The sequence below is a fragment of the Coccinella septempunctata genome, chromosome 1 (genome assembly GCF_907165205.1).
Source record: "Coccinella septempunctata chromosome 1, icCocSept1.1, whole genome shotgun sequence".
Taxonomy (NCBI): domain Eukaryota; kingdom Metazoa; phylum Arthropoda; class Insecta; order Coleoptera; family Coccinellidae; genus Coccinella; species Coccinella septempunctata.
Genome location: NC_058189.1, coordinates 65334215 through 65356350, shown reverse-complemented (window position 1 = coordinate 65356350; position 22136 = coordinate 65334215). Strand labels below are relative to the sequence as shown.

The window sequence follows — 22136 nt, the reverse complement described above, 5'->3', positions numbered from 1 at the left end:
TTATGTAGAAGGAGGAGAAGGTTATGCGAACAATATATTTACGTGCATTCAATCAACCTGCAGCACCACCGGAATTTCCATCAACCCCTCTTCGCTGCCACGCCCCGTAGAGCCATCTCCAAGCTCCAGACATAACAACGTTTAAAGTATACATCCATCTCTCAATCAGGCGTTCGGCTCTCATCAAATATGCCGAGGTTTATGGCGGGATTTATTTTATATTCGAACTTCGAAAGACCCGGCCGGGGGTGCATATTATAATGATATTGAAGGAAGTTCGGGACCTCAGAAGTTGTTCTTACAATCCGCGTCCGTGGCTTTTCCAAGTTTCGGATAAGTTTTGATTCGCGGGGAACTTGATGGGTGTCATAAAAGATACGAGAGCGATTTCGATCGGACGTCTTTCATATTGGGGTATATTCGGTGGAAGGGGGAAGCAGGGGGTGGCTGGTAGTCGGTTTGATGAGGTATTCTTTCGGGGCCATTCGGGAGTTGGGTGAGTTCATCCTAAGTTGCTTCAGATCGAGAGGCGAATTTGCCTAATTGATTGGAGGGAATCCGGTATGAATGGAGGAAGGAGACTCGTCAGGTATTGGGTTGAACTCTCAACGTATTGAATTTCGATGGGACTGCGGGTCGTTTCTAATTTATCTTTTGAAACGACGCAGTTATTTGATAAATTTATTATTTCCGAAGTCTTAGAAATATAGAATGGCTTTTTTGCAGACTAGATACTTCACATTATTATCGTCGATGTCCTCCACTTGAGCGTATATGGACCTAACTGAGGATCTTAAAATGAATCTCAAAGGGGCGCATATCCATATAACCACGGACAGCTAGACCACGCTGAGGTCCCTGGAATCACACTGCTAACATGGGAGTGCCGTAATATCATTAAGCAACTGGCCAGAGGCAATGAAGTGGCTCTACAATGGGTATCAGGGAATTGTGGTGTTGAAGGTAACGAGAAAGCCGATGAACTTGCAAAATGAGCATCAAGGTTAATACCTGCTGGATCTGAGCTTCTCTGTGGGCTTGGAAAGTACCAATACAAGACAGCGGTCCAACAATGGGGGTTGAACAACAGAATAACCCTCTGGAGAAACACTCCTGGACTTACTCAGTCAAAGAAATTCGTGATGTTTTCAACGACCTACACCAGAAAACTGCTGAAGCTGTCACGAGCTGAGCTTCGGGTGATGGTGGGACTGCTGACAGGGCACTGTCGGTACAAATATCATTTGTACTGTATGGGTAAGTCAGCAGATGAGATTTGTGGGCTCTGTAGAAGCAGAAACACATGGTTCGCAAGTGTTCAGAGCTGGCTGGCCTAAGAACCATTCATTTGGGGAAACCGGTCCTGGATACTCACGAGGTAACGGCCAAGGCCCCTAAGGATGTTGTCGGTTTCATCGACACCATTAACGACCTCATTGGGTTCCTATGAATGAGTAGGGTAGAGAACAAAAGATCTACATGGTCGCAGTTGCCGAAAGGCTAATCGAGCCACAATGATTTTGTAATTCAGAAGTATCTCCTGAGTAATATGTAGAGAAAATAGTACTTCGGGTCACACTCATCAATTTCATCATAAGTTTGAAGGAAATGATTGTGGCCTACCGAATTTTCTTTGCAGTTACTTCCCGATGCAGCCGAATTTTATTGCATTGAATCTTTTTCCATCTTTATAAATCAAAATGGAGTCATAGGGCTCCAGAGAACACGTTGTCATCGCATTACGTAAAAACAGTTTTTCCTTTGCGCGCAAGTTGAATACTCTACCCTTCACGGACAAGTGATTGACATTTGCTGGCGATTGACAGTTCATAAATAAGCTGAAGGAACAACACGATATCAATATTGATTTAACGTTTTCATATTTCAGCATTTCGTATATCAGTTAATTGATTTTGTATTTAATTTTAAGTAGGTACTATATGTATGTAAGTTTTATAAGTAACAATTACGTCTTCTGCAATTTTCAATTGTCAATCAATTTTTTAATAAAAAGTTAAAAATTTAAACTGTTTCCACTTAATCTTTTTATTACTCATTTTACCCCCAATTATATATTCCGTAACTATGACAGGACAACGTCTTATGGGTCAGCTGGTACTAAATAAAATTGGTCCTTCGACCCGGATCATATTTTTTTTCATCTCAAAATTGAGTCATGTTCGAAAGGGTAGAATTCCTTTTCGAGATGTGAATCGACACAGATCCCCAATTATTATGAAACGAGCTAAACTCAAGGTGATCTTTTTTGCGGGCTCCGTTTCCCGTCCAGACAATCCAATATCCAACCTCCAAGGACATTACCCAAACCGCTTCCTATTTAGTGTCCCCATCTCGAGTAAATACATTCAAAAATATTGGCAATTCGGTAAAGTTGCGGATAGTATAAATCCGTCCCCGAGAAAATAGCTATACGCTTTTCCGATAGCCGTTTCGGAATCGAGAGGAAGGAGAGGACCATACGAATGGAAATAACCCAAACAGCCACGTAGGAAGAACTTAGCTCAAGTCCGGCAATAAACATGACAGCTTCGGATAAACTTTCGGGATTATTCGTCCACAGATAACGGCCGTTGCCTTTGTAAAAAGTCAACGGCGTTTGGATAGACTCTTTCTTTTTGCATTAACATTCAGATTGTCTTGCCTGCTTACATATGCATAGAAAGGGGAAACGGTTCCCGATCCGTTTTGTAGAACGCCGGATGGATGGAGCTATTATCGTCGTGTCATCTGTTTTTGAAGAATGGTACTCTGTCGTGGGCGTTGCTATGAATAAAAAATTTACTGGCATTAATGCGAATACGGTATGATAATTTTAAACTAAAAAACCGATGGATTTCACTAACATGAGTGGCATAAACTGAATCATTTGGTACCCAACGAAAGGATATACAGGGCGCGGCATTTGACTTGAGACTTGAGTGAAGTTTCTCAAACACCATGTATTTAAAAAAAAATGTTTCGAATGAAAGATGTTAGGTATCAAAGGAGAAAAAATTAACATATTTTGTTTTAAACTTGACCTTGACTTCAGGGTTATTTCAAGCTCAACTTGATGAGAAAGATTGTGAATGAAGAGGATGACAAAAAGAATTTCCTTCTATTGGGGGACCCAAAAAAGTGGTGGCATTTGAGAATTTTATGTTTGAGTGAATTAATGCGAAAAGTTTACTACAGGATTTTCGATGAATGTCATCGTGGAATGAGTTCCCGGAAATTGATGTTTTTATTTTTCATTTGACTTGTCCTATATATTGTAAATGTCTTAAGGTACCAATAAATACCTAATTTTTATTACTATATCAATGTATTAAAATGAACTGCCACAAATACGAGCTAGTTGTCCTGTTAAAAATGTTTATTCATGTGAAATTTTTGTTCAAAGGTGAAGTTCATCTTGACTTGAAACTTCCTTCAATTCCTTATACTTATATATATTGATGCAAGATGATTTTTGTTGAAGAATTTAACATTCTTGTAATTATCTGTCAATTCCTTTGGGAGATACTATTCCCAACCACTGCATCATATGCATTTCATCTTCGGGTTAATATTTTTGAAATCTTCAACTGATGTAACGTATTCAAACTTCAGCCAAAGAAGATATCGAACATTAACTCTCCTCAAGCTAGTGCATATTATGATATTATACTGATCTCTTGTATTTTCCATGCAAATAACTGGATTCGATATGCCTTCAATCATAGTTTCCGAAGAGATTCGACATTGTGATAAAATACGTAATAACAGAAACTTTTACGTAAAACGGGCAACATAGCGTTGATTTAAAACCCAAAGATGTTTTGACAAGCGTCATAACCCCACATTTTCGTATTATACAGAGGAAAGTGTGTCAAATTTCCATGGCCAACCGACTGTTAAAATAAAAGTGATTGAAGTAAACTAAAAACTGTCATCCATCTGTTCTAGAAAGTCGTGATCGAAGATTTCCTCGAAGTATGCAAATTATAAAAACTTCACCATTGTCACGAGATAGATTAAGATATTTTCAACAGATTAAGATATATTTTTATAAGAACTCTTATTGAAACACCAAAATATTCTCCGTTCCTCGATATAAACAAACAAAAGTGCATCAACTTTTTATTTACAAAAAATGACACGAGGGGACGTATTGCTTGTTTGGAATTCCAAATATTTTTTAAATCTTCATTCTTTATGAGAAAAAGTAGTAACGTTGTTAGAAACCTTTTTTTCATAATTTCCCTCATCCAGAGTTTGGTTCCAATAAAATAAATGCAATCCTACGTGAAATTACATTTCCTCATTATTCGTTGATTAAATCTAAAAGTGCTAGTATCATTAAAAAACGGCACAAAAAGAAGAGGATACCCCTCCGACAAAGCTTCCTTTGACGCTGATGAGGGAACATGAAATAAACGTCCTTTTATAATCTAATCGGTCCCCTCGGAAGAAACTGAAACTCGAAAGATGGGAAGGAGCTAAAATTAGGCGGAAGGCTATGAAGACAAAAGCGAATTATCTTGTACATCCCTCGTTCTGGTTTATTAATTTCAATAATAAACTTTTAAAATGAAGCACTCGGTTATCATTTTTTCTGTGCCTGCTGGAAATCCGCCCTATCATCTTTTTCGGACACTGAGTGGATGATTGTATAATAAAACTATCTTCGTTGTACGGTTGTACACTCTTCCTTCAACCATTTTTTTCTATTCAATTTCTTCATTATGATCATAACATACTATAAATTCAAAAAATCCAACTCTTAAAAGTAAGCTAAACAAAGGGTAATGAATATTTGACTATTTTGGAAAATAAAAGTATTCATCATCTTTTCTCGAATAACCATTGTCGAGTAATTTCAGATCTAAAACTAGAAAATATCTGTGAAATTCGAAAAAATTTAGCTTGTTTTTGTGAAGGGACTTATGTTGTCATTATAGTGTTCTGTTTTTGTCAACTTGGCAACGTTTGAACGTTCACAGAAAATATCATTTTTTTTATATAAAAAAAGAAAGGTTAAATGTGTTACGATATAATCGCTGATATGGGTGGTTGCAAGCTGAATTCTTTTTCATTACCGAAAATCAAATAACTATCTAGTGAAAAATATCCAATAGTATTTATCGACCAAGAAATTGCGGTAACTCATTTGTTGTATTATAAATACTGCTTTGTTCAACAAATTGAATGGAAGAAACGAGAATATGCTTGTTTTTTCAATATAGTACGAGAATGTATTGATATCTAGTTAGCCTAGACCAGTTCCATGCATAAAAAAATATTGCGTTATCATAGCAACAAACAATGTCTCATTAGAAGTGTCAGTTTGAAGTTTGAGGTCAAAAAGTAAACCTGAGTTATGCAATCAATTAAAGGAAAGAAGATGTCCACCTAAATTGTGAAAATCGAAAAGTTGGAGTATCGATCCATCATCAAGTACCTGTATTTAAAATGGTTAAGAGGTAAGCAGATTTACGAAGATATGCTCAATACCCTTGGTGGTCAATGTCCTTCGTATGCGACCGTGAAAAGTTGGACTGCAAGCTTCAAAAGAGGTAAATTTTCCATTGAAGATGATGACCGATCAGGAAGGCCAGTTTCTGTGTCAGTCCCCGAAAATATCGGTGCAGTTCATGACATGATTTTGTCAGACCGTCGAATTGGGCTAAAACGGATATCTGAAGCACTGAATATTTCATACGAACGCGTTCATCATATAGTCCACGTCAATTTGGACAATTGCTGCAAAATGGATCCCCAAATGTTTGAATGTTGACCAAAAGCGTGCACGGGTAGAAGCATCGCGTTCGATCTGTGCTCGATTTGAAAACGATGCAGACTTCTTGAACCGAATTGTTACTATGAATGAGATTTGGGTACATTTCTACGATCCAGAAACAAAGCAACAATCGATGAAATGGCGACAGTCTGGTTCTCCAAGACCTAAGAAGATTCGTGTCCAAAAATCTGCTGGAAAAGTTCTTTTTTGGGATTGCTATGGAGTAATCATGATTGATTTTTTGGATAAGGGTAGAAAAATAACCGGAGATTACTATTCGACATTACTGACCACTCTATGGGAAAAAATCAAAGAGAAAAGACGCGGCAAGCTATCCAAAGGTGTTTTGTTTTTACAGGACAACGCCCCTGCACATAAATCTCTATCAATTCTATCTAGGGCGAATTGGAAAAAAGTGTATATTCTGACCGTGGCGAGTTAACAATCTGAGGACTGCAGAATAAGGGAAACTACCGAGAAAAAGCTTGAGAAGATTAAAGGTCTTGACGCCGAACCAACAAAAATATGAATAAATCCACGTCAGTTTGACAAAACCATAGACATATAGACATGGACTGTGCCTTCCCTTTCTATCTATGCATGAAAAACGGTCAAAAAAAGTGACAGAGAGAAACGCACGTCGGGCATGCAGTTGTCTTTTTCTAGAATTTTGATTGGTCCACACTCACCTCTATGTGAACAAAAAAGAGACAGGTAAATGCCCGACGATCATTTCTCTCTTTCTATAAAAAAGACATTTTCATGCTGACATTGCTCAGTCTATGTCTCTATGTCTATGTACAAAACTGACAAAATTGAGGTTAGCAAATATCGCAGACAGGGTAAGAAGTACGGATTCAACTAAGAGCAGTGTTTTTGGCTTTGGTGAGAAATTGATTTCATTATGGTGGTTAGCTTCCCAGTATCTACCAATGCTGAACCTTCTGAACTATGATTTTATCTATTGTCACAATGTTACACTACCTACCACTTTGCACCAGATGGTTTAAGCCAAATTGGTTTTCGAGTAATGCAATGATTTCGAGTAGCGGTCTGCAAAAGAGTTGGGAAAAATAAAAAGCTATCAAATATGACATTCGGACAACAGTTATTCTCACAAATAACTATAGATAAAACCGCCGGTATCGGCATTCTTTCAGCTGTCGTAAGATCGTGAAAAGTTAATCCCCACTTCACGTCGAAACGATTCAATTTCCACCGAATCCAAATGCGGAAATTTAACTTCTACCAGTTGTTCGGATTTTTCCCAGACTACCCCTCAAACAGACCCTTATTTTTATTAGAAGCGAGGTCAGAACTCCTGCGCGCCTCCTTCAAATATATTTTTATTGCGCACTATAAAGTAGAAACGAGGTGTTAGAGTTATGGGAATGCCTTAATCCGCGAGTTTTATGCCCGGGAATAAAAATACACAGTGAACTTCTGGACGGAATGGGCTATATTGTTATTTTCGACGGATACGGTTATACGCTGCTGGGATACGTACTTCGCCAGTTTGAGGGAATGCGGATTTTGGTTTATTGAAAAAAATTAAGGTTTTAGGTATTGCTGTGAACTATCCTAAGTACGCCTCTGTAGCTTCTGAAAAAAATTCGTCTGGAAACTTTTCGATCTATAGAAAAGATAGGTACTTATATAGGGTGAGTCATTGACTCGTACAAATATTTCAACAGTAAATTCTTGAGGTCAAAAGAAACACTTTCTTCCTATTCCATTTTTTCTGATTCAGCCCTGACAAAATGATATAGTCATTTTAAGTTTTCATAATGAGCAGTGCAGTAATGGAAAAACAAAATTACCTTCAGAATAACTAAAGCTAAATCTGTGACACTACACATCGGCGAATTATTTAAACAGAGTTGTAGTCAGCCAAATTACTCAATTTTTTCTAATTTCACAGATACTTTTCAATTTTTGAATATCAAATTACTCGAGAACGGCGCATTATACGGGAAAATATGAAGAATACTTGTATTTTACAAAACGTTCAAATATTCATTAGATAGCTTCCAACTCAGTTTCAAGTGTTGTGTTCTTTGAATTTTTGGTTTTTTATGGAACGTAATGGTCATAATGAGAAAACTGGAAGACGTGGGTGATATCTTGTGTTCGATAAAGATTCATCAAATAAATGAAAAACTACATTCCGTAATTCATTTTATTCGATGAAACTGTTTGTGAGATAGAACTAATACACTGCCCAAAAAAATTAACGCACATTCTGAAAAATCTCAATTTTAATGAATGTTAACTCTACATTGACTTTATAACTTATTTTTTATGTTCTCTCGGGAAGGTTTTGAAAGAAACAAGACACATTAAAAGGAAGAAAAATTCAGGATTTCACCGAATCTTATGTGAAAGAAGAGAAATGAACAATTTTCAAAATACAGAAATGCTGATAAGTGATTTAATACTTGGTATTTCCACCCCTTGCGTTAATTACAGCTCGGCAACGACGGTTCATACTCAAAATCAGTGATTTTAAAATGTTCTGATCTAATCCTTCCCAGATTTCTCCGAGTTGGATTCCTAAGTCATTAAGAGTAGCTGGATGATTTTCTGAACTTCTCAGCCTTCTATTGAGGTTGTCCCAAACCTGCTCAATCGGATTGAGATCTGGACTTCTTGCTGGCCATTCCATTCGACAGACTTCAACCTCTTCAAGGTACTCCTGAACGATGCGCGCACGATGGGGTCTGGCATTATCGTCCATAAAAATGAAATTTTCACCAATGTATGGGGCAAATGGCACTACATGCTCTTCAAGAATATTCCTTATATACTTATCAGCATTCATAGCTCCATTATCAACGACCACTAGGTCTGTGCGAGCAGTCAAAGATATTCCACCCCATACCATAATCGATCCTCCCCCGAAACCAGTAGTATTCAGGGAATTGCACTAAGCATATCTTTCATGTGGACGTCTGTATACAAGGAAACGTCGATCACAATAGTAGAGGCAGAATCTAGACTCATCTGTGAAGAGAACTCTTTCCCAATCGTCCTCTTCCCAATAAATATGCTCTGTCGCAGAATCCTTCGATGAGCTGGTGTAAGTGCTGGGCCTCTTGCCGCGACACGAGGCCTGAAATCATATTCTCTGAGACGATTTCTTATTGTCTGAGTGCTAATTTGCACCTCATGAGTTTGCTCAAGCTGAATCTGAAGGAGGCGAGCGGTTGCAAACCGTTGTCTCAACGAAGAAACTCTCAAGTATCGTTCTTGAATGGCAGTTGTTACCAGTGATCTACCCTGTCCTGGTCTTCGGACATTCATATCTGTCTCCCTGAATCGCTGCAACATTCTGGACACACTTGTATGGGAAACTCCAAACCTTTCTGCAATTCTTGTGTATGTCTACCCTTCTTCTCGCAAAACTACCGCTTGGGCACATTCCTCTTGGAATGTTTTTCGCGTTGCATAGCGATCGAGTGTAGAAAATCAAACGAAAGAAAAACTATTGATCACTAGAATTGGTCGAGAACAACTGATTTTAGAATGGAGCCAATATATTCAAAATCTGATAATATCATCTTTTTTTATTCCTGCTGGGAATAAGCATCTGTATTGAAGAAAACAGTTGAAGGTGGATAACATATGCATGCATAATTCTAATAAAAATAATTATCATTGAGAACACCTTCAGTTGTAGAATAAATTTGAGATTTCCATAATGTGCGTTATTTTTTTTTGCGCAGTGTATTAACATTTTTTTATGGTTTTTCAAGAGCCTGTATCTTTTAAACCGAGCCGATTCGGAAAAAATTGTAAGGAAAAAAAGTGTTTCTTTTGACCTCAAGAATCTACTGTTACAATATTTGTACTAGTCAAAGACTCATCCTGTATGGAGGATTTTTCAGGCGTGCTTCTTTAAGCAGAAGGTAGAACCTTAAGAATATTGACTTGCTCGGTTTGTAACTTCCGAATCCCTGGAATACGCCCTTATAGCCGCTCGAAAACATCGAGAATATCGCTCTCGGTGCTGCGATAATATTCTCGAACATGGGCGTATCGATATAAAAGACGCGCGGTGGGCTCTAGGGGCAGTTAGTGTTCTAAATAGAGAGCGGAGTGAACAGTGAATTTAAGGCAGTTACAAAGTGCAAAGGAGTGAAAGTAAATGAGTGATCGTGTAAATTAATTAGAGTGAGTCCTTCTACCTAAATTAATGTATTAGTTGTGTAAAGGAATGAGAATAAATGATTGTCGTCGTCATCATTTTCTGAATAGCGTCCCTTTAAGCCAGCGAATCTCAAGACGAATTCGCGTCTTCTTCCCCATTATCAATTCTCTTCCGGGTGAGAGTTTATCGCTTCCGTCCTACCCCAAAAAAAACATCGAGAACTCGAGAAACGGTAGAATCTCGCCCCCATCGATACGTATTTGCGCGACAACGTTCATACGGCTGGATATTCAACAACTTTGTTGACGAAACCATCTTTCGCGGATCGGCGAGAATAGGTCCAGGAGAAAAGGGAAGAATTCTAAGGAGACAGCGACGGGAGAGACCCGCATCCGCTAGATGAGATCCGAACTGGCGCACCCGTGTTTGTTTTACGTCGACAAAAAAGTCGATTTGCATGAACTCGAGATCCGCGAATTTGCCTCCGCCGCGATTTGTAGAACTCCGGCTCAGTTTCCCGCATTTGAATTTCGTTCGGCGAACTCTGCGAGAGAAAATGTAGGGTTGGCGCATCTGCTCGGCGGCGATGAGTTTTCGACAAATCCGCCAATTTTTGTGAAAGAGACGCGCTTCTATGTAGGTACTCGAATTATCGAGAAATAAACGGCTTAAATTCTTCATACATCAACTGAGAGATTTTGAAAATTTTGACGCGAATGAAATTTGATCAGCAGCAGCACTGTGTGAAAATATCATGACTTCGGAGATATTCGCTTTTATATTTGTCAGTACCGATAAGCCGGAGGAAAAGGAAAACGTGAAACAACCTTGCCCTCACCCCTGTCACCTTACTGTAAGTAGTTTGACTGGCAGAGCGAAAGCCCCTGGAAGACACAACAGAGCGGAGAACCGAATCCTACCTATGAGCCTGTAATTTTTGAGGCTAAATGCCATCCCCATTTTTCGACAACTGGACTTGGTTCTAGCTAGCGAACGAGTTGGGGACATCCAGGGCACGTTTGAGATCGGATCCTTTTTTTTTCCGTTCAATTCGCTATACAGGGTGAGACTTTGACTCTTACAAAAATATTTCAACGGTAGATTCTTGAGGTCAAAAGAAACACTTTTTTTCTATACCATTTTTTCCGATTCGGCCCTGATAAAAAGATATCGCCATTTTGAATTTTCATAATGAGCTCTGTCACCCCTAGAAAAACAAAGTTACCTTCAGAATAACTAGCGAAATCTGTGGCCCTACTCATCAATGTGTCTTTTAAATAGAGTTGCATTCAGCCAATGGATCCAATTTTTCAAATTTCACAGATAGGTACAAAATTTTTGAACATCTAATTAGTCGAAAACGGCGCATTGCACAAGAAAATATGGAGCATACTTTTATTTTACAAAACGTTCAAGTATTCATTAGATAGCGCCCAACTTAGTCTCAAGAGTTGGGTTCTTTGAATTTTTGGTATTTTCTTGGTACGTAATGATCATAATGAGAAAACTGGAACCCGTGGGTGATATCTTGTGTTCGAAAAAGATTATTCAAATAAATGAAAAACTATATGCCGTGTAACGTGGTTTCCTCGGAGAAACTTATCTTTAGCGCCAACTATTCTTTTCACTAGGAAGAATAGCAAACCTACCAGAGTAGCTGCTAGTCGGAGACATAGTTCGCTGTTGTCTAGGGTGATAGCGATAACGAAGTAGTCAAAATCAAATGGTGTACCAGTTTTTCACACCTTCGCAAAATGATTATATAAACAACGGAAATATGTGTAGGCATGAAACATTAGCGAATCGATCAGCAAACATACATTCTGGAAATTCGATCCGATCACGAGCACTTTATGAAGTTTATACCGGGTACAGTGAAAAATCAAAGGTTGTTCAATAAAATGCGCCAACCAGAACTGACGAAATGGATACTAAGTATGACCTCGCGAAGTGAAATGACTTGCTATACGGTATCGAGATGTAGTTAATTATATTTCTCCAAAAATAAAAGAAACAACAACCAGGGCGGATCTACTCGAGACTTTTATTTACTACCCCAAGGGCTTACGCTCCATGACTGATAGAAAAGAAGAGATTTCTATTTCAACACTTATGACGCAGGAACGCGAACAAGGGGTTGACGGGCCTTCCTCTTCACTACCCCAAGGGCTCACGCTCCATGACTGAGAGCGAAGGAAAAGTCAGACTCGCGAAATAGGGTAAAACACGGTAAAAGATAGCTAAACAGAAAGCTTCTTCAGTTTGCTATTTCCCCTATAAACAATAGCTGGCGCTCAAGAACTCTGAAGAAAACCTGTTACGATGTGTCTTTGAATGTTGTACCAATGTGACGGATATAGCACGTTGTGGTAGGTCACCGGCCCAGTTTATTTTCAAAAATTGTGTCCAAAATTGGATTTCCCCAAAAACTAGGTATCTTTTTTAGAGGGAATTCGAAAATTTTCTGGGAGGTGGAAACAAAGAGTAGTCAGCGATGGAGAATCCTTCGAATAATCTGTTCATTCATTTTGTTTTGAAATAGATGTAGCGTTGACCTTGAAAAACGAACCGAACTAAATTGTACTCCCAATATGAATGTTAGGGCTATCCTAAGTCGTTTACCGGCAAGAGGTAGAGATATTAACGATCAGTGAAAACTGTGGCATCAATCTTATTCAACAGTATACGTTAAGTTTAGATCTAATGACCATCGACTAAAGAAAATGCGACCATAGTGGAGTAAGTCTGTAGAGGTAAACGCGTAACTACTTATGGCTTCAACATCAGTTGAGCAAACTGTGTATAGTGTGTCTGAGACGAATATTTTTCTTTATGGCAACAACTGTGTTTGAACTTTGATCTGACGATTACAATAATGATGACAGTTGAAAGTACAGGCTTACCTGGAGGACAAGCTAATTGGACAGCTCCGCCAAGGGATACCTCGATCTGCCTGCCAGTTGAACTCAATTCACCAATATCGAACTCCGGTTCTTGAGTCACCTCTAGTTCAGCTGAAAAATTTGTGGGATTATACATGTGGATATACACTGTTGCGTCAAAAATGAAATCAATAAAATCCAGTCTCAATTATAAAACTGTATATTCATATTATTTAATAATATCTTCAGCCGAATCTGCCCCGATGCATTCCAGTCAAAATAATGGTGTCGACTAAGGATTACAAACCCTCAGGAACACAAAGAGCCCTCCCGCACCTACCAGCTCGAGCAAAAACAGTTCAATCTACTCAGCCTTATCCTGTTTGAATTAACCCTTTCAGTCACGAATTTTTGTTGTGTCATTGGAAAAATATTGGACCTGTGGAATCTTCCCTACAATTTTAATTTGAACTTTTCATATGATCATTTTACCCCCAAAACGCCCCTATCGGGAGTTATGGCATGTCCCCAAATGAGGACACTGTGATCAGAAGGTTGTCGAGTAAGATATTAATATGTATGTCCTCAAATGAGGACGCGGTGACCGAAAGGGTTAATATTGTTTACTCATTTTTTTCTTAATTCCTGTTGCAATCAGCAATTTTCTGTGCCGCACCTAAAACCATTAGGATGTTCCGACCTCAATACGTCATGAAACGAATCCAAATAGGATAGGAATCGTAAGGCTATTAGTAAACAATTTAATCTTTGAGCCCCGTAATTCCGGTTCACAGGTGCTAAAAGCCGAGGTCGACATTATCGACAGGAAGCCAATGGCGTCCGTTCGAACTGCCCCAAATTTTCGAGGTCAGTAAGCTCAACAAGTAGGGCCTGAAGCGTCAACGCCGTGTTTAATGAGCCGCTAATTGCTACCGGCTGTAGATTGTCCGGCGCTTACCTACTTAGGGCCAGATTAAAAGTTGAGGAAGCAATGCGAAATGGTGGATGGAGAGAGGATCGGCTGGGATCCCGATAATGGCTCGCAAATATCGAGGAAATTCGAAAATATATCTTGCCCCAGTGAATTAATTTGGAAAAAGGTTATAATGAAAGGCGTTAAAACGTTTCCAGTTTTATGGAAGGTTTACTTGTTATCTTTCCGTTATGGGATTGTATGTATTTCCACTACGCCAAGCCACCAAACTGGTGCTTCAGTAGGTTTTCTAAGGTAAGGTTTCTTCGCTTGCCAAAGGAAGGTCGGAAACAAAAGCTAACTGAACTGACTAACAATCCAATGTGTGGCCAATTATTAGCTAGCTATGCAGTTTTCATTTTATGACAGACAATACTGAATAATCAACGAGGCAAAGAGTCCTTGACAAGTTACAGAGAATGCCATGCTAGTTTATAACTAGAGCATAAGGCTTCGACTTTCGCCATGCAAGTCATCTTGGACCTGCTTCTAGATCTTGTTAAGACTAGGTTTGTAGTTCAGTGGAGTAGCGAGTAATCTAATTGCTTGAACACCTGCTACTGTCCTACTCGACCAAATTCTTGGCGTTCACACTCTAAATTACTCGCTACCCGACTTAACGAATAAAATAGTTTCAGCCTCGTTCAGGATAGGCTACTACTGTTACTAGTTTAGTCTAGTAGCAAGTGATTCAGGAGATAAAACATCCGGTACTGTCCTACTTGATTAAATTCTCACTTTAAATAACTCGCTATTCGACTAAACTACTAGCCTACGGTCGTCTAGAGAACAGAAAATCAAAAGTGGCAACTACTAGCCTACTCTGAGCCTTGTCTATATCCTGAGCAGTAGGATCTTGTTCGATTTCGGTCATGCAAGTCGTTTTGTACCTGCTTCTAGGTCTTGTTCGGACTAGGCTGGAAGTTCAATCGAGTAGCGAGTAATTTAGTGACTTAAACACCCGCTACTGTCCTACTCGACCAAATTCTTGGTGTTTGAGCAATTAAATCACTCGCTACTCGATTGAACTTCCAGCCTAGTCTGAACAAGACCTATAAGCAGAGATCCAGGATGACTTGCATGGCGAGAGTCGAACAAGATCCTGCTGCTCTAATTATAGATAAAGCTCAGACTAGGGTAATAGTTGCCACTATTGTTTAGTCCAGTAGCGAGTGATTTAAAGTAAGAATTTAATCAAGTAGGACAGTAGAGGATGTTTCATCTACTGAATCACTCGCTACACGACTAAACTACTAACAGTACTAGCCTAGTCTGAACGAAGTACAAACTAGGATAGTCGTTAAGTCGAGTAGCGAATAATTTAGTGCATGAACGCCAAGAATTTAAACGAGTAGGACAGAAGCGGGCATTTAAGCAACTAAATTATTCGCTACTCGACTAAATTACTAGCCTTGTCTGAACAAGAACTAGAGGTCAGTCCAGGATGACGTGCATGGCGAAGGTCGAACAAGATCCTGCTGCTCTAGTTATTGATGACCAGGCTCAGACTAGACCTACTCGAACATTCTTAGTGTTTACGCACTAATGCTTCTTGAATGAACTACTACTTAGAAGCAGGTCCAGGATGACTTGCTTGGCGGTAGTCGAACAAGATCCTGCTGCTCTAGTTATTGATAAGGCCCAGTTCTCCTGTTTCTCGACGCCCCTAGTCTAGTAGTTCAGTCGAGTAGCGAGTTATTTAAAGTCAGAATTTATTCAAGTAGGACAGTAGAGGATGTTTTGTCTACTGAATTACTCGCTACTCGACTAAACTAGTAACAGCACTAGCCTAGTCTGAACGAGGCTGAAACTAGGCTAGACGTTCAGTCGAGTATCGAGTAATTTAGTGCTTGAACGCCAGGAATTTGGTCGAGTAGGACAGTATTTAAGCAACTAAATTACTCGCTACTCGACTTAACGACTAGCCTAGTTTGGGCCCCGCTCAGACTAGGCTAGTGCTGTTAGTAGTTTAGTCGAGTAGCGAGTAATTCAGTAGATGAAACATCCGATACCGACCAACTTGATTGAATTCTCACTTTGAATTACTCGCTACTCGACTAAACAATTAACCTAGGAGCTTCGAGAGAAAAGGAAATCAAAAGTGGCAACTACTAGCCTAGTTTGAGCCTTGTCTATAACTAGAGCAGCAGGATCTTGGTCGACTTCCGCCAAGAAAGTGTTCCTGGACCTACATATAGGTCTTATTCAGATTAAGCTTGTACTTTAGTCAAGTAGCGAGTGATTCAGTTGCTTAAACGCCAATAATTTGGTAGAATAGGACAGTAGCGGATGTTTATGCAACTAAATTACTTGTTACTCGACTAAACTACTAGCCTAGTCTGAACAAGAACTAGAAGTCAGTCCAGGATGACGTGCATGGCGAAGGTCGAACAAGATCCTGCTGCTCTAGTTATTGATGACCAGGCTCAGACTAGACCTACTCGAACATTCTTAGTGTTTACGCACTAATGCTTCTTGAATGAACTACTATCCTAGTGGCGTCGAGAGAGCAAAAAATCAAAAGTGACAACAACTCAATGCATTGACCTTCGCATTCTAAACGAATGAAAGGGGCTCATGAATTTAGGTATCATATAGATGTCTTCATACTTGCCTGTAATGGCAATTGTAAGCAATACAGCTTTTACAGCTAGAGCTTTTCGTATTGCTCCTATCCTATTCGGCATTGTGTCAATGAGGCCATGAAGGAAAGTTTGAGGAATGTTTTGCTTGAATGTCCGTCGAAGCATAAGCGAGTTTTTTTAATGTCTGCGGTGGGTCAGGTGAGCGGTATAATTAATGAGACATGGTAGACCAGATAATTTTTGGTCTGGAGGGGTAGCAGTCGATAAAAAGGGTATTTTTCTAAAATTATCGATGGGGCACTACCTCATCTGCCTCACAGGTTGAGAGCAACATGAATGCTCCCATGCATGGGCTAGGAAATGCGACATATCGACAACCTAGTAGATCTTTTAAAAGTTCCACAAAGCAAATTTTGTTATTTCGTTTCGAAATCCAGTCTGATCGAAACATTCCGTCCCCTCGGTCCTGAAACTGTAAAATGTAGGTCCCGCACAGATTTCAGCCTACGGATTGCTGAATTTCGCCGCGAGAGTCGCACAAAGAGAATGGGAAATTTCCCTCCGCCGTATCTGGATGAATATAGCGGACTTTCAGGTCTCCATTGAAACAGTGAACGCAATTTGGGTTTATTCATTTGCCCCCGGGATGATACTCGAGAAGTTTCCCGAGGTGTACGAAATGAAAGAAGGCTTTAAATCGCCGTTTGCATAGTTTTTGTGAGGAGATCTCCAATTTCGACTGGCTCTCTGGAAATACCCCGTTGGTTCGGTTGAATGGAACCCCGTGTTGAGATTAAAACGGATGGTTAATTCTTCAGAATGCCAGGAGTTATAAAGGGGTTTATTCGGAGTCAGTCTTTTCGATGGAAATAGCAGGTTGACGTCGAATAACTTCAGAATGAGAAATGCTGATTCAGTTTCCGAATTTTACGAGTTGTCTAAGAAATTTCGGTCTTTTCTTGAGATCGGCGTAGTTTTGACTCTGATGAATGGAAGATGTTTCAGTCTTTGTTGGATAAAAGCGTCCAGAATGTTCGGATTCGGGTTTGATTTGTACCAGAGATGTTTGAAACTTTGTTGAACGCTGAGATTTTGGAGACGAAACTGGGACATATGTTTCTAGCTCTACTCGAGATTCTGAGTAATCTGATTTCGACGTTTGACATTTTCTCAGTTACATCTGCCATGTGACTTCTTTTGAAGAGAGGACCAGATGGATTTAGCTTAGCAGTACCAAGTGAAGAGTCACAATTTTTCAAGAAAAATGTATATTCTTCCCTATTCAGAAAATTTCTCGATCCTTTTCTATGAGGATTATTTTAAATAGTTTTAAATAGTGAATTGAAGTGTTTCAGATATTAGATATGGGTGAATATCTTGTGACTATCAGTGGAATCAAATCAGAATACCTTCATGTTGTTTGATAATGCAGCCGATTTAGAAGTCCTTGAAACAATGATGAAGAAACATCATAAAAATGATCTGATTGGAAAAACCAGATGTCTCAGGAAATTAGTGGACTCTGAGAATGTTTCTCGAATAAGGCTGTTCCATCTGAACTTCCTCGAATTGTTTGTGATGTTCCTACCCCGTTAAAGATGTAGCAGAATTACTTAGTTAATAGTTTGCTAAAGGAGTTACATTTCACTTTCACTTTTTAAGGTCCATTGGGCCCTCTAGCAAGCGCAGACTTGCAATGGCGAGACATTCTGTAACCAGATAAACAGGAGTTTCCTCATCTTCCCCACTGAATCTACACTTGTTAGTTTCTGATGAGCCCATTCTCATCACATGCTTTCTAAGGCGACTATGTCCTGTAAGGAGGGGTAACTTATTTTTATTCAGATCCAAATACTTCTTTGAACTTGCAGTTTAAAAATTCCGTAAAAATTTTCGAAGAAGATCTATTCCTGGAAGATTCCTACAGAGTGTTTCTCTTTTGGCTTCTTCTTCTCCAGAAACTCTTTCCTACAGATGCATTTTCCTATACCACAGAAAGGTTTTAAGCCAGTAAGTGGCGTTTCTGCTCCCTTTTTGGCGAGTGTGTTGGCTTCCTTGTTTCCTGGAACCCAGACTAAAGAGTCCCATGTCAGCTTTGAGTCGATGACATAGAAGTTCAGTACTTTGATAGCGGCTCGACTATCACTATGTCACCTTGATAGTTTCTTTCCAGTTTTATGTCTACGTATCTTTCGTTTGTAGGTATTTCTGCCAGGAAAACACTCTAGCAGGAGCATAAAGATAGTGCACACTTGATGCTTGCTCGTATATTCCATCTTCAGCCCTTGTAGTGGTTTTTGAACCATCGGTATACCATTTAATGGTACTAATGTTGAAATTCTTGGTTGTGTAGCCTTTTCCCATTCCTCTCTTTTACAAAGCGTCGTGTTAAAAATCTTCTCAATGCTTACTTTTTCAATCATAACGTCACTAGGTAGGCTCTCTCATGAGATGTACTAGTTTAGAGAGGAGCAGGCCCTCTAACTTTTAATTCTCTCATTACCTGTAACTTCCCTAGATATTCTGAGGATGGCCTTATGAGCTACCCTATATATCACTAGATGTAGAGCAGTGAGATCTGTGCTAACCTCAAGTGCCTTAGTTGGGCACGCTCTCATAGCTCCAGTGAAACACGCACAGGCAAGACTTTGAACCTTGTCGAGTAATTTTCCTCTTGCTCGTCTGCTCTGCTTTAGCATACCAGACTACTGCCCCATAGCTTCTTATCGGTCTCACAATCATGACGTACATCCATCGTTGTAATTTAGGGTTGCAGCACCAAGTCTTACAGAATAGATTTCAGCACGCCATCAAGGCTCTTAAATGCTTATTCCACAAAAGCTTGCTGCTTGAGGTTACTGGTTACTCCCTGATATTTGACTTTAGACTTAACAAGATGGATTTCATAGCTGGAAGGTTTCTTTTACTGTGGTCGTTGTTGGGTGTATGTTCAGCCCCACTGACAAGCACCACTGGATTCCTTAGAAATCGTCTTACACTCTTCAGAAATCAAAATGAAGAAACTAACACCAGAATGATGTCAACCATATGATTACGTCTACGTATCTGCGCGTCGAACTACCGGTTGACATCCGGTAGGTCGTTTCCCCTGGAGGGTGCCTCATAAACCAGCCATCATAGACACCCTTGTCTCGGCCACAGGAAGCTATGAATATCGCGCACTAAACAATCGTAAGCCCTCGGTGAAGTAACCGTCCAGTGAGGAGAGTAATTTATGGCGGCCATAATATTTTAATACAAGACCCCTAACTGCTTCATCAGCATCAAATGGTTTCATCATTTCCTTGTAATGGACGCTGCTAACAGCTTCCTCCATTTTAATTTCGCAGATATGAAAATTGCACGGCCGAATTAGATTTTCGAGCCGGGAGATCTGGGTCGAAACGTCGGCGGGGGGGAAGGGGTAATGTGATTTGAATGAATTGCAGGCTTGATTTATTCGAGGGGTTTCGGAACGGGACGGAATAGGGTTCGTTTTTAATTATTCGACAGCAATTTTACCTGGTTGTCTATATTCTTATTTTCTTTTTTAGGTTGTACATGGCGTATCTATGAAAACACGTTATTGACCATAAAATATTCTAATAAGAGGTAACAAACTGATAGAGACAATTTCGAAGATAATCAAAGCCGTTGCTAGGCCTCAACTGCCTCATGGATCAGTTGCCTGGGGTTTCGCTTCAAAGAGCCACATTAAAATAATTCAGGCCACTGAAAACAAGCTGCTACGATGTGCAATAGATGCACCTTGGTTTGTCGGGAATAGACAGATTAATAGGGAACCTAAAATGGAAAACCATAACGGAATTCATGAACAGAAAAGCAGAGAAATTATTCGAAACAGCGAAAAACCATCCGAATCAAGAACTCGGGAGAGATTAAAATAAGAAGATCAACTTATTGAACAATCCAATAAAGTGTTATCCAATAGAGGATAAACACATTAATCCCAGCACGATAGTGTGCGAGAAGAAAACCGACTAAAAGATGAACGGTTTATAGGCAAATGCCCGGAACCAATATTCAAGAAGCAGTTAAGGGTTTTTATTGGGTCTCGAGCTCAGGAGAGTGAGAATCCCCACACCTGAGCCCCCTCAGGAGAGGGTGGTTCGTCTGACTTGTAGATTTTCCCCCTGCTACACCAAAAAAAACTGATTAATCCCAACAAGTATACGCCATTCACTTTCAATTTAGCACTCGGTTTGCCATGGATTGGTGATCAATGCATTTCGTATGCGATGAAAAATTGGACTGCAAGCTTCAAAAGAGGTAAATTTTCCATTGAAGATGATGACCGATCGGGAAGGCCAGTTTCTATGTCAGTCCCCTAAAATATCGATGCAGTTCATGACATGATTTTATCAGACCGTCGAATTGGGCTAAAACGGATATCTGAGGACTGAATATTTCATGATTTCATGCAAACGCGTTCATCATCTAGTTCACGTCAATTTGGACATGAGAAAAATTGCTGCAAAATGGATCCCCAAATGTGTGAATGTTGACCAAAAGCGTGCAAGGGTAGAAGCATCTGTTCGATCTGTGCTCGATTTAAAAACGATGTAGACTTCTTAAACCGAATTGTTACTATGGATGAGACTTGGGTACATTTCTATGATCCAGAAACAAAGCAACAATCGATGGAATGGCGATCTCTGGTTCTCCAAGACCTAAGAAGTTTCGTGTCCAAAAATCTGATGGAAAAGTTCTTGCTTCAGTTTTTTGGGATTGTCATGGAGTGATCATGATTGATTTTTTGGATAAGAGAAGAACAATAACCGGAGATAACTATTCGATATTACTGACCAATCTACGGGAAAAAATTAAAGAGAAAAGACGCGGAAATCTATCCAAAGGCGTTTTGTTTTTGCAGGACCACGCCCCTGCACACAAATCTCATGTTGTCATGCAAAAAAATTCGTGATTTAGGGTTTGAATTACTAGAACACCCCCCTGATTCACCAAATTTGGCTCCATCCGACTATCATCTCTTTCCTCAACTGAAAAAAAGTTTAAAAGGTCGTAAATTTCCTTCCAACAAGGAGGTCATAAAAATTGTGAAGATCTGGTTTGCAGAGCAAGAAGAAACATTTTTTTTTTAAGTTTTAAAGACGTTGCAGGTTCGATGTAATAAATGTATCCAATTAGGAGGAGATTATGTCGAGTAATAAAATATTTTGACATTGAAATTTTGTTGGGTTTTATAGTAGGCTATGAATTATTATCTATTTATTAATATTGAGATGCTAAGTACTCACATCTAACGTTGAGGAAATATCCTATGCTGGAAAATCTGCCCAGCCTATTCCTGGCTACGCATTTGTACCAGCCACTGTGTTCTCTCCTAATTTCCGTGAAGTTCAAGTATCCGTCTGGACTCTGCTGAACTGGCGGACTGTCGTCGTCTTTCTGCCAGACAGGACTGGCTCTGGGGTTTGCGTCCACGTCACACTTCAGGGATACAGGAATACCTTCCCTGATTGGGATCCCGAAACCAGGCTCCCTCGATATTGCGAACGATGGCGTGTCTGTAAATCGAAATTTTAAGGAATTTGATAAACTGCCTCGAAATTTTTCGTCAGAATTTATGGGAATATCTGCCTTCAGCTTTATGAGGGGATGCACCATAAACCCTATTTTAGGCATAAGTACCTATACTGAATAAACTCCTAACCATTTATGCCATATCATATCAGTGGCGGTTCGAGGAGAGATTTTGGGAGGGGCCATAGTTTTAAATTTT

The 22136-nt window shown here is 39.6% G+C and overlaps 1 protein-coding gene across 4 annotated transcripts in view; it reads right to left on the bottom strand.

The window, feature by feature from the left end:
• LOC123308947 (hemicentin-1) overlaps positions 1-22136 on the bottom strand; it is a 325793-nt gene that overhangs the window by 44543 nt on the left and 259114 nt on the right. For all 4 annotated transcript variants that reach the window (XM_044891796.1, XM_044891790.1, XM_044891782.1 and 1 more), the window contains 2 exons: positions 21652-21921; positions 12836-12946 (listed from right to left, as the gene is read on the bottom strand). In XM_044891796.1, coding sequence (XP_044747731.1) covers positions 12836-12946; positions 21652-21921 — 381 coding nt within the window. The remainder of the gene's footprint in view (positions 1-12835; positions 12947-21651; positions 21922-22136) is intronic.